Source organism: Colias eurytheme, chromosome 21, assembly GCF_061535395.1.
Source record: "Colias eurytheme isolate Ceu_HAF_F1 chromosome 21, ilColEury1 Martin Lab GWU primary, whole genome shotgun sequence".
NCBI classification, from domain to species: Eukaryota; Metazoa; Arthropoda; class Insecta; order Lepidoptera; family Pieridae; genus Colias; species Colias eurytheme.
This window is the reverse complement of record NC_143000.1, coordinates 7,171,691-7,183,131: the sequence shown is the minus strand read 5'-3', so window position 1 is coordinate 7,183,131 and position 11,441 is coordinate 7,171,691. Positions and strand designations below refer to the sequence as shown.

General features: G+C 31.7%; 1 protein-coding gene across 1 annotated transcript; it reads right to left on the bottom strand.

Moving 5' to 3' along the window:
- Positions 1–632: 632 nt before the first annotated feature.
- LOC149899253 (uncharacterized) lies at positions 633–4,831 on the bottom strand. The gene is made up of 3 exons (XM_090114333.1): positions 4,784–4,831; positions 4,030–4,250; positions 633–3,936 (listed from the first exon to the last, which is right to left on the bottom strand). Exons 1-3 carry the CDS (start codon positions 4,829–4,831, stop codon positions 633–635), a joined length of 3,573 nt encoding a protein of 1,190 aa, XP_089970459.1.
- Positions 4,832–11,441: the final 6,610 nt, after the last annotated feature.

Sequence of the window (11,441 nt, the reverse complement as noted above, 5' to 3'; positions counted from 1 at the left end):
ATATGAAAAATAGATGTTGGCCGATTCTCAGACTTACCCAATATGCACAGAAAATTTCATGAGAATCGGTCCACCCGTTTCGGAGGAGTATGCAGACTAACATTGTGACACGAGAATTTTATATGTAAGAAGAAGAAGATTAACTAAGTGAAAACAAAAAAATCAGCTGGTTAGTAATCATTTATCGCACTCTTATCGATACACATTGGAAAGAGACTCTTTGATCAAACCATAGATTTTGTAGCACAAATATTTTTTCGAATAATTTAGATAATTATCTTGAGATTGAACAAAAAAAAAACAGTTTTAGTAATAAATATTTGAGAACCATCAAATCAAAAAATTGTATCCTTGTTAGCTCTGTTAGCTACCATAATCGAGAGTTTCGTATAGGAAATTATTGGGCGTCTCATCAAAATAAAGCTACTCACGGAAAATTAGCTTGATAGTAATCACTTGCAAAAATGGGCGATGGATCCTGAACTATAAAATAAAACAAAACTGTTTTTATTTTCTACGTTTATTATTTACACGGCCTTATCATGTAGACTTTTATTATATCATGTTCAACTACATATATAAATATTTACAACTTACACAAAAAATACTAAACACTATTTTTCAATCGCTTCTCAATTCTTCGAGCAAACCATTTTGCAATCGAATGATATTCCATTAGGATTAGATGGTTCAATATTTAATCTTTGGACTTCTGAAGGAGATGGAATAACATCATCGTTAGAAGGTTTATCATAGTTGTTGTTCCTTGAAAGCGGGCGCGTTAAATGTTTAGGAGACACAGCTTCTTTCACCTTTGATAAGAATGCATTTTCAGCAATATTAGGCAATATAGATTTTTTACTGGACCTTCTTGAACTCGTTTCTACCGTTGGCCCAGAATTTCTACCTTGTGACGATTCACCTAATGTTTGGACATTATTTTCATCGCACGTAGATGTTTTAGGTAATGTTTTCGTATAGGTAATTTCACTGGGAGAAGTTTTTGGCTCCCTGCTTATTGGTTTTCTTGCTGATGCATTCGATTCCGGTAAAACCCACCTTGATTGATTTGGTCGGATATCTTTTTTTGGTAACTCTATGGGATTTCGAGAAGAAAACGATTTAATTTTCGGGAACGATTCCACTATTGGCGGTCTCTTTGTAGTAGTGAAAGAAATAGTTCCCTTGCTTTCTCTCGCTAACTTTAATCTTTCGTGTAAAGGAAGCGGCCGTTTTGAATCTACTTTTTGTCCGAGACGTAAATTGTCAGTTCCCTTGTTTGTCGTTATAGGTCTACTTGATGAAAGGCCATTTGAAGCACGGGAACTTGGAGATGAAAGTGAGGGATTTTGTTTTGAAGAAGACAGTCTTGACTTATCATTTTTATCTAATACAGATCTTAATGTAGATTTGTTTATGTTGTCTCTTGAATTAACAGATAATGATGTTTTTGGATTTGATTTTTTATTTTTTCTGTTTGGCTCAAGATACGCTGTGCGTTGTTGCAAGACGGACGATGGAGTTTTTGAACGACTCATTAAACTGTGATGAAGTTTTTTTAGTCTATCATTTAAATCTGCTTGGAAATTACGTAATTTATCGTTAGCATTTTCATGCGCTTCATCGACTGTTTCGATAATATCAGTAGGATTTAAAACTGTATCTCTTAGCAGTGGAGAATATCTACTATTTCCTCCTTTAGCTTCTTTGAAAGTTTTACCTAAACTTTCTTGAACATTTGTTAGGACCTCATCCGTAAATGATCTCAGATTATTATTCGTAATATCTGATCTCAAGCCTGATGGAAATTCACACTTATTATCGGAACCAACGCCGAGGAGGGGTAAGTTCAAAATGTTTGGAACATTATTTTCTAAATAAGATCGAATGTCATCAATGTCTGGAATTCCTAAGCCATTCGTTTCAATTTCTGTAGATCTCATGTTTTTGTTTAATCCAAACGACCTTTGTGTTGAATGTGGTTTCATTGTTAAAGTAGCACCTAAAATATCACTACCTTTCCGAAATGCCTTTTGTAATTTGACAGGTTTTAAATCTAAAGAATTTGGAATAGGCAACTGCGTTTTATAAGATTTCATGTTAAATTTAGGTAATGGAAGTTGCTTAACACCATTTATTTCTTTTAAAGTTGGTTGATACTGAAATATGTCAAGATTAATATCTTCTAAAGAGTCCTCTACCATCGGATTTCTTAAATTATTTTTTCTATTTGGAATATTATACGAATATCGATTTGATCTATAACTGGTATTTATAGGTTCACTTGCTGCTACATTCATTTCATTATTGTCTTTATACAACCGTTGTGGACTACTGTTTGTATCATCGTGTATGACACATTCAAGATTCGTCGAGTCTCTTTGAAGATCAAGATTACTTTCTTCAATATTTGCGGGCGTTCTATAACGTTCATTAATATTCATTGTGTCAACGTCTTGCTTCATATCTTGAGACATTTCATTAGATTTTTGAGTGCTTTCTACGTCATTATTCTTTAAAAGTATCTTGTCAGACATATGTTGTAAATCTTCCATGCTAAGATTATCTTTGAATGAGGCACTTGAACTGTCTTCTTTCAAATGTTTATCCATTATGCTATTAGGAGAATGTTTGTCGTCAATAGCGCTTCCTTTTTTATCAAGATTTAATACATTATCTAAGCTAGATCGTAAATTTTCATGCATTATGGTATTAGCTTGTCTAAAGTCTTCCAATGTTTTTAACATGTTATCTTTTATGGATGATATACCATTGGAACGCTGTGTACCAGTTTCATCTTCTGATGCAGAGGAAACTTCTCTCACATAATTTTGCTGAGAAAGATAATTAGTTTCAGGTTTAACATTATTTTCCATATTTGACTCATTTGGTGATGTTAGCATGTTTATGCTGTTACGACTTTCACCAGTTAAAGGATCGTGTTCCTGGAGGGAGTTGCCACCCAGTGACGGATTTTTATCAAGACATTCAGTTTGCGGCCCTAAATAATTATTGTGGTCGGGCACTAAATGTTTTTGACTATCATAAGTTTGCTGTTTATCAAAATTGCTTTGAACAATATTCGATTCTTGTGGTGATGGTATATTATTTAAAATTTTGGTATGAATATTATTATTTTGATTCAATTTACTTCTTGCAGGTGAAGAATCTCCTGTATCGGTATCATCAATATTTTCTATGTTTTGAATCTTGCTCAGAACATTATTGCTTGCATCAATGGCAGGTTCAAAAATAGGATTGTTCATTTTATAAGCAATTTCTTCAGGATGCGTAGTAGGTTTTCTCGCAATTGATACTTTTCGTGGAGGAATAAGTTCAACATCTCTCAAGTTCATAAGATTATCCAAATCTAAAGGCCTTCGTGCATTTAATAACTGTCTTATATTAAGTGCAGGTTGTCGTGTATTTATTGCAAAGGGATTCAGTCTATTAAATGGGAGGAAACGACCTCGATTTCCACTTGGAGAAAAAGGAAGCGCTTGATGGGTCCTTCCAGGTAATCCTAATGTATTGGGTATATTTAAATTGTTATATAAGTTACTTGGCGCATAGTTTAAATCTAATGGTCCAGACAAAGAGTTAGTTAAGCTAGGCAATGAACTTCTGCCTAGAATATTAATATTACCATAATCGCCAGACGAAGGATAAACACATCTACTTTCTTGATTATGAGATGCTTCTGGTACGGTATCCATATCCATGCTTTCTCGTGCATCTGCTGGACTGACTATAGCGACTACATCATCCATCAACGCATCAGGGTCTAAGCTTTGTATTGCACTTCTTGCAGCATCTCGAGCGAGCGCTTCTTTATACTCTTCTTCAGTAGCTTCCCGTAAAGTTTCTAATACAGATGACGCAAGATCAACTTCTGGTTCAAGAAGTGGCTTTAATTCTCCATTTTTTTCAATTTGTCTGTAAATGTAAGAATTTAAATGTTCAAATGTTTAATGTTAAAAAATCTGAAGCTATATATTATACTACGTTAAGTTTAAATTGATACGTTACCTTGCAAAAGACTTTGTGGCGCTGAAAACTGGTGAAAAAATAGATGATGCTGTGTCTGAATCATCATTGCGTGAGTTACAAGGACAGGTCATGGTGTTAACATTTTCCGATGCACTAAGGTCCGTATCACCATGTCGTGATGTAGGGCATGGACAACAGTCTCCTGCTTTTCGGACATATCGGGATATTTCTTCTTCGTTTGTCACTGGTTCTGAGGATACCTTTAGGAGTAGAATAAAAACCTAAATTAAAATTATTGATTTATGATTCCAGTATAGTTGATATCGTTAGCATATTGAAATTTAATAATAATTATTACTAGCTCGAAACCCAGGCTCCGAGCTAGTACATATTTTTTGTAAGATTTTCAAATGTTTAACAGTTACTATCCTAATCCAAGCAGAGACGAATGTTGTAAATCATCTGATACGACAGTAATGTAGTTCTGAGAAATTGTGAAGGTCAAGGAATAGGTGACGCAATAAATAGTATTAAAAATATTGTTTCCTATATTTGCAATACAATTTGCGAGATAATAATTTATTTGTTCTATTTTTAATCTGTATTATCATATTTTTGTAGTAGATCTGGTTTAATAAAAAATATAATTTTAATATACTTACTCACATTTTGTAACTGTTTTAAAACGATTTTCAAATATAAACTGTGACTTTAACTAAGTATAAAGAGTAAATAAAATAAATAAATAATTAACAAAGTTTAACTGAAAACTATAAAGTGTATAAATACTCACTAAAATCCATTGCCCTAAAAAGAGCAATAATCCGACACACCTCCACATTTCACAAGTCGGTTAGATCCGACATTAAGATAGAATTAAAATAATAATTTGAGATTTAACATTTATTATATAGAAAAGATCTTATCATCTATCTTATTACTGATTATAAAACATTGATATGACATCAATTATGTGATTTGAGAAGAATACGTGACTTTTCCGATTTAACTTTTAAGAGATATTGTATGATAATTATTACTATACGGTTATTTGCTTTTGCATTAATTTGCGTTCAGTGTAATTATTGAGACTATAGCATTCATATCACTTAAAATATTGTGATCAATTTATTTCTTGTTTGGAATTAAGCCTTCATAATTTGGTTAATAATAATCATTTACAGGTATCCTTTTTTATATTCGAACATTTATTCGAATTTTTATTAAATTTGACCTTCATAAGACTACATTTAATCATAAGAACCCGGTTAAATGTAGAACGCCCTTTATAAACGTCATGTATACAGTATAATATTGTAATGCAGAATGCAGATTTGCCTTTCTATTTTTACAGGAAACTATTTTTACAAAGGTCTTTATAATGTTGCATTTTAAAGGATTGTTTCAAACACAGATGTATTGTGGATAATATTTACAATATTTTTACTACACTTACATTGTAGTTTATTTGCATGACTTGTTATACTATCATTTTAACTTCTTTAAGTTTTTTTGCGCCTTCATAATTTTATAGACATCAATAGAGAATAGACAATACAAACTGGGCTATTCTCAATGTTGTTATTTTTAATTGCAATGCAAGATATGGCAATCTTTTATGGACCCTCTTTACAATTGGCGTTGGTCGAGTAGAGGCAATTACGATAGTGGAGAGTCTCCACTATCGTAATTCATAGAAGATATCTAGTATATCTTCAATTTCCCGATCACCCAGCACTGAGCAAGTAATATGTAACCTAGTATAGAGAAACTAGAAATAGAGAGAACTTGCAACCTGAATTTCATATAAAACTAGTGGTCCGCCCCGGCTTCGCCCGTGGTACATATGTATTTAGTATCCTATGTCCTTCTCCTGGCTCTAAACTAATAATTTTCAGCTAAATCGGTTCAGCCGTTCTTGAGTTATAAGTGGAGTAACTAACACGACTTTCTTTAATATATATATATATATATGATGATAAATAAAGTATATTTTTAAATGTAGTTCCGTTTATAGTAAAAGCCGCTTTGCGTGTTTTATTGTTTCGTCTTTCACATTCGTTACAAAAATTGTGTTCGAGTAACGTCTACTGAACTCTTCGTAGTTTATATTGTCAACTAAAAAAATGAGAAACGAGTTTCGAGTCGAAACTCGTCGAAACTTTCGTCATGAAAAAAATCTCAATCGTCACCTAGGAACGTATCCCCTATAATCCCATATAAATTACCATTCCGTATTCACGGTTTCTGTATTCGCGGCATATTTATGGAACGTATACCCCGCGAATAAGGAACTTTTACTGTATTCGCAAGGGAATAAAAAAACACACAGGATGCTTACCGTGTATACAGTCTACTATAGTTTACTTCTAGACGGTAAATAGCAACGTCTTATAACACAGATAAAGGAAAAATTGCTAAAAGTGTAAATTTTAAGTTACAAACATAATAAACAATAGGTTTGTTAGGAGTCCAACTCGCACTTGGCCGTTTTTTTGTTTCTATTGTTTGTGAATTACTTAAAATATCAAGTAAAACTAATTCATAGTAGTAAAAGTTAAGTAAGAGAGTAAGAATATTCACGTTGCGTTAAATGTCAGAAGGCTGTTTTGAAAATTGAGACATTGTTTTTCCCAGTATCACATATTATTAATTATCATTTTTAAACATGTTAAGTACGTAAAAGACATGTGCCATTATTAAAACTGAGAGATTTGTAGTAATTTTCATTGAATTTCTTTAAGAATATTACAAGTTATAGTTTTTTATCAGTACCATGTTAGCCTCGTCAGTCCCCTGGAGGCCATATCCAGAAAATTTAAAATATCTCACAATCTATTTAAAAAAGTGGCTGGCCCGATTTGGAACAATATATTCATTAGATTAGCTATCATATACACCCTAATTTGTAACAATCTGATATAAAAAATATAGTAAACAAAATATCCTCAAAAGTTACCCCATTTTTGTATAATGACCCATATATAGATTTGACTGACGCGCTTGCTGAAGCATTTTGTTTGCAACCGAGCGAAATCAACAAAATTGCAATCTAATCAATTTTTGAGTGAAGTGTTGAGACATCAGGATGCTGAGGTAATCAATCTGTATTTGGACCATTCGGACAATTAAATCTTCTTTTCTTTACATTCAAACGCGGAAGTGGAGTAGAGGTTTTAATTTTTAAGAATTATTTCAAAATAAAACACCGTCTCACCTTCTTGGTTGGTTGGCTTGACCCTGCCTTCCAAGCGTCGTGGGTTCGTGGGTTCGATTCCTACCCGGGGCAAATACCGAGTCTTTTATTCTTACTTACTTCACTACAAAGTATACGCGAGTATTTGCGTACTGCTGTTGTATAGATTGGAAGAACTTTGTAAAAAAGTTATTTCCAAACTATACGTGATTAGTTTCACACCGTTGCGTACTGGCCTTGTATAGTTTGAAAGACGCTGCGCCACTTGAGCCAAAACTTTTATCTTTCATCAATTTTTAATTGCTTATAATTTAATAAAAATACATTTGTGGAGCTTTTTGCATTAAATATCAATATTATTAATAATAAAGTATCAATAATTTTTTATTATTCAAATACTCAATTTCTAAAAGTAAATATACGCTATCAAACAAATAAAAAGTTCTTTTCAGAACTAAACACCACTTCATCTCTATCTTGAAATATTGTTTCAATCTAAAATGGAACATTTAAAACTGAGGGATTATCCTTATGTTTTAGATCCTAAAAGGGTCAAATGGCAGTCACTCTGTTTTAAAACCAGACCAGTATCCTAGGAGTTTTGATTAGGTACCTAGCCGACCCTAGCCATTGATGATGAAGACGCAAAAAATACAAAACAGCGCGGTGACAAAACATGACTACGGAACCCTACTTTATGCGTGGTCCGACACGCACTTGGCCAGTTTTTATTATAGATATGTTAATTGTTCTATTATATGTAAAGCGTGCGTCTTGTTAGTTAGTAATGAATATGTATTTATTAATTCGATAATTTGAATAAATAAAATAAAAAATGTAAGTTTCATTATCTTGACTGACAATATGAAAAAGAAAATCGTGAAATAAATATTTACCTACCTATTATCTTATGTCAATATTGTCTTCCTTAATAATGAGGGAAGTCCTTTTTTGGGAGCTATATTTTATTTGTTTTAGTAGCAACCCCTCCTTGTCTGACTTTAAAGACCTAATAAAATTTAGTTTAATAATCTAAGTTTGCGTTTAAGTTGTTATGTATCTGAATGTTTTGGAAAAATAATTTCAACATATTATACGTTAGAACTTAGAAAGTTATGGTAATAATAGGTTTGTATCTACTAGGTTTGTATTATAAAGTGAGAATAAATTAATGATCTTCAATGTTTTTGGCGAGTAAGGATTAAAAATGAGAATTTAAACTTAGTAGTTTATATTGTAAAATTCATGCCTTTTGCGTAAGTTTTAGAAAGTCTCAAAATCCTATATGTATGCGTCAATGCTTGAACTTCTGAATAATTTGTCCTGCTCCTTTGGGATTTCTGTTATGAAGACTATCCCTACGTCCTTTTTCAGTCTCAAATTTCAAATTCAAATTACATTTATTTGCAAGAATGCAGTTACCAACAAATTTAGGTGTTGTTATTAAAATTGACAAACTACATAGTGCCAAATTTCAACCATATATCGGCTCCGTGGTTTAGGCGTGAAGAAGAGACAGACAGAGTTACTTTCGCATTTATAATATTAAAAAAATCAGTATGGATTAAAATTGATATTTATTATTTTATGGCATTCAAATATTCACTTATTACCACAAGAGCTTCAAAATTGAAATTGGAAATGCCAGATAATTTTGAAGCTCGTGTGGTATTCGGGGGATTATTTTTCCGTCCCAAATGTCGGCCAATAATTTCACAATTGAATCCAACCTGTCAGTTTGACGTGTAGCAACTACCAGAGAAAATTTTCAAAAAATTACCACTTATAATACTTACCACAAGAGCTTCAAAATTATCGGGTATTTTCCGATAGGTTCGTTGCAAACAAATGAAGGAGTCAAGTTTTTCAGGTTAAAGTCGTCAAGTTTCCTGAAAAACTTGACGACTTTATTTGTTTGCAGGGAACCTTGAGGGAAATGCCAGATAATTTTGAAGCTCGTGTGGTATTCGGGGGATTATTTTTCCGTCCCAAATGTCGGCCAATAATTTCACAATTGGATTCAACCTGTCAGTTTGACGTCAACGACCAGAGAAAATTTTCAAAAAATTATCAGTATAATACCATGTAGGTTGTACCACGTGACGTCGAATGGTGCAATTCTATTGGTCGATATTTGGGTCGAAAAAATAATCAGTATAATACCATGTAGGTTGTACCACGTGACGTCGAATGGTGCAATTCTATTGGTCGATATTTGGGTCGAAAAAATAATCAGTATAATACCATGTAGGTTGTACCACGTGACGTCGAATGGTGCAATTCTATTGGTCGATATTTGGGTCGTAAAAATAATCATTATAAATTTATATTTATAAATTTATACAGTATGGATTAATATGTAAGTATTTATAGTAAGGAAGTAATGATAGATACTTGTGGCATAACAGATATGCTTAATTTTGATAAAACATCATAACAGTCAAATTCAGTCAAATCTATAAGATTAACTTTACAAATTTGAAAAACTTGTGAGATAAAAACCAAAAACCAAAAGGGCGGAGCCTGGGCGTCTGGGCGAGCGGATAGTAAATGTTAGTTTTAGTATCAATACGCATAAACATGGTACCTACCTATATATATGTAGATTTTTATTTAAAGATTATTTGATGTCATTACATGGCCTTCATATGCTTCGCAAAAGTGGCGTATCTATGTAGAGTATCTATTTTTGGACAATATTTTTACATAAACGGGGCTTCAAAAGTTAATTAATTCCGAAATAAAATAAAAAAAAATTAAACCTTCGACACCCACCTTAAATAAATCAATTAATTAATATGTGAATAATTGCTACATTTTCCTTATTTTGCTTATAAACTTATTCATATTATATGCACATAGGTGTTTGCATATTTTCACGTACCTATTTAAAAGAAAATCATTCAATTAATAGATCACAGTCGTTACTGCGATTTTGGGGAAAAAAGTGTTTTTCCTAACCACAATAAAAAACAGGTAAGAAGAAGCATTTTGCACGTTTTCAAAAATTTTAACATAGTTTTATTTCAGAACCAAATCTTTTTTTTAAATAATGCTCCTCTTTGTTTAAAATGCTTTTAATAGGCTCATCTGTCTGTTTGTATGTAACAGACTCTTTTAGAATCAATTCTGAACTCAATAATGCGTTATTTTAATAATTCAATGTTACGAATTCGTACATTTGTCTTTATCTTCTATCAAAAAATAATATAGCTGTTCCGAGGAGATACTCTAGGAAAACCAATGTATTTTTTGTCAAAAGATATTAACCAATTTAGGCTTCAACAGCGTCATTGCTAGAGTTTGTCGCGACCATATTAGATTATTATTTTAATAGTACAGAACTTGACATCAATTTTACATAAAAGTTATACTGATTAGAATATTTTTTTTCTGATTAGAATTTTAACTACAATTAGAAACAACTCAAAAATGCATGTTGTATTGGCCTGTAATTGGATCTACATCTTGATATGCATGCTTATTATGTCACATACTCAAAACATATTATAAATATAAGATGTACATCTATTAGCAAATCAAATATAAATAAATAAAATAAACTAAAAATTTCTTTTGATAATAATAAAATAAATAAATTTCGTTTCAAATCCGTTAAACATTTTAATTTGTAAAACTAATAAAGTTAAGTCTAAATTTCTTACATTATGAAACCGTTGGTATCAAATATTATCGTACAGAAGTTATAAATTCAAATTATTCAGAATTTGAAATTTGACTATGTAACCGTATTTTTTTTCAAACAAACCAAGTGTAGTTTTAACCTCATACCAAGTTAATTAAAAAGGTAGAAGAACGTTGAACTTTTTTTTAAATATTTTTTTTTTTCAAGAGCATTTGTTCATAATCTGAACATGTCATCCCCATAGGAACATCTTAATCTTATATTATCTAACTATTTAATAATCTAAGGTACAAACTAAAAAATAACTATGATCAGTGATCTACGACTAATATATATAACTATACTCCTATAAGTACAAAACTATACAACTTTCTCGTGATTTGAGAGGTAGGATATGATAGCAAGGAATTTATCAGTCCTACTTCTCGCAAATTGTATATTCCATTCTCATCAAAATACAATTTCCAAACATTACTACAATACTTTTTTAATAAATGTAACATATCTGAGCACGTTGGTGAACATTCAAATAGTGGCCTATCCCATGCTACTTCATTATCTACTTCATTTGCGTAAACAGAGGTTACCTACTATAAAACATAGATTATA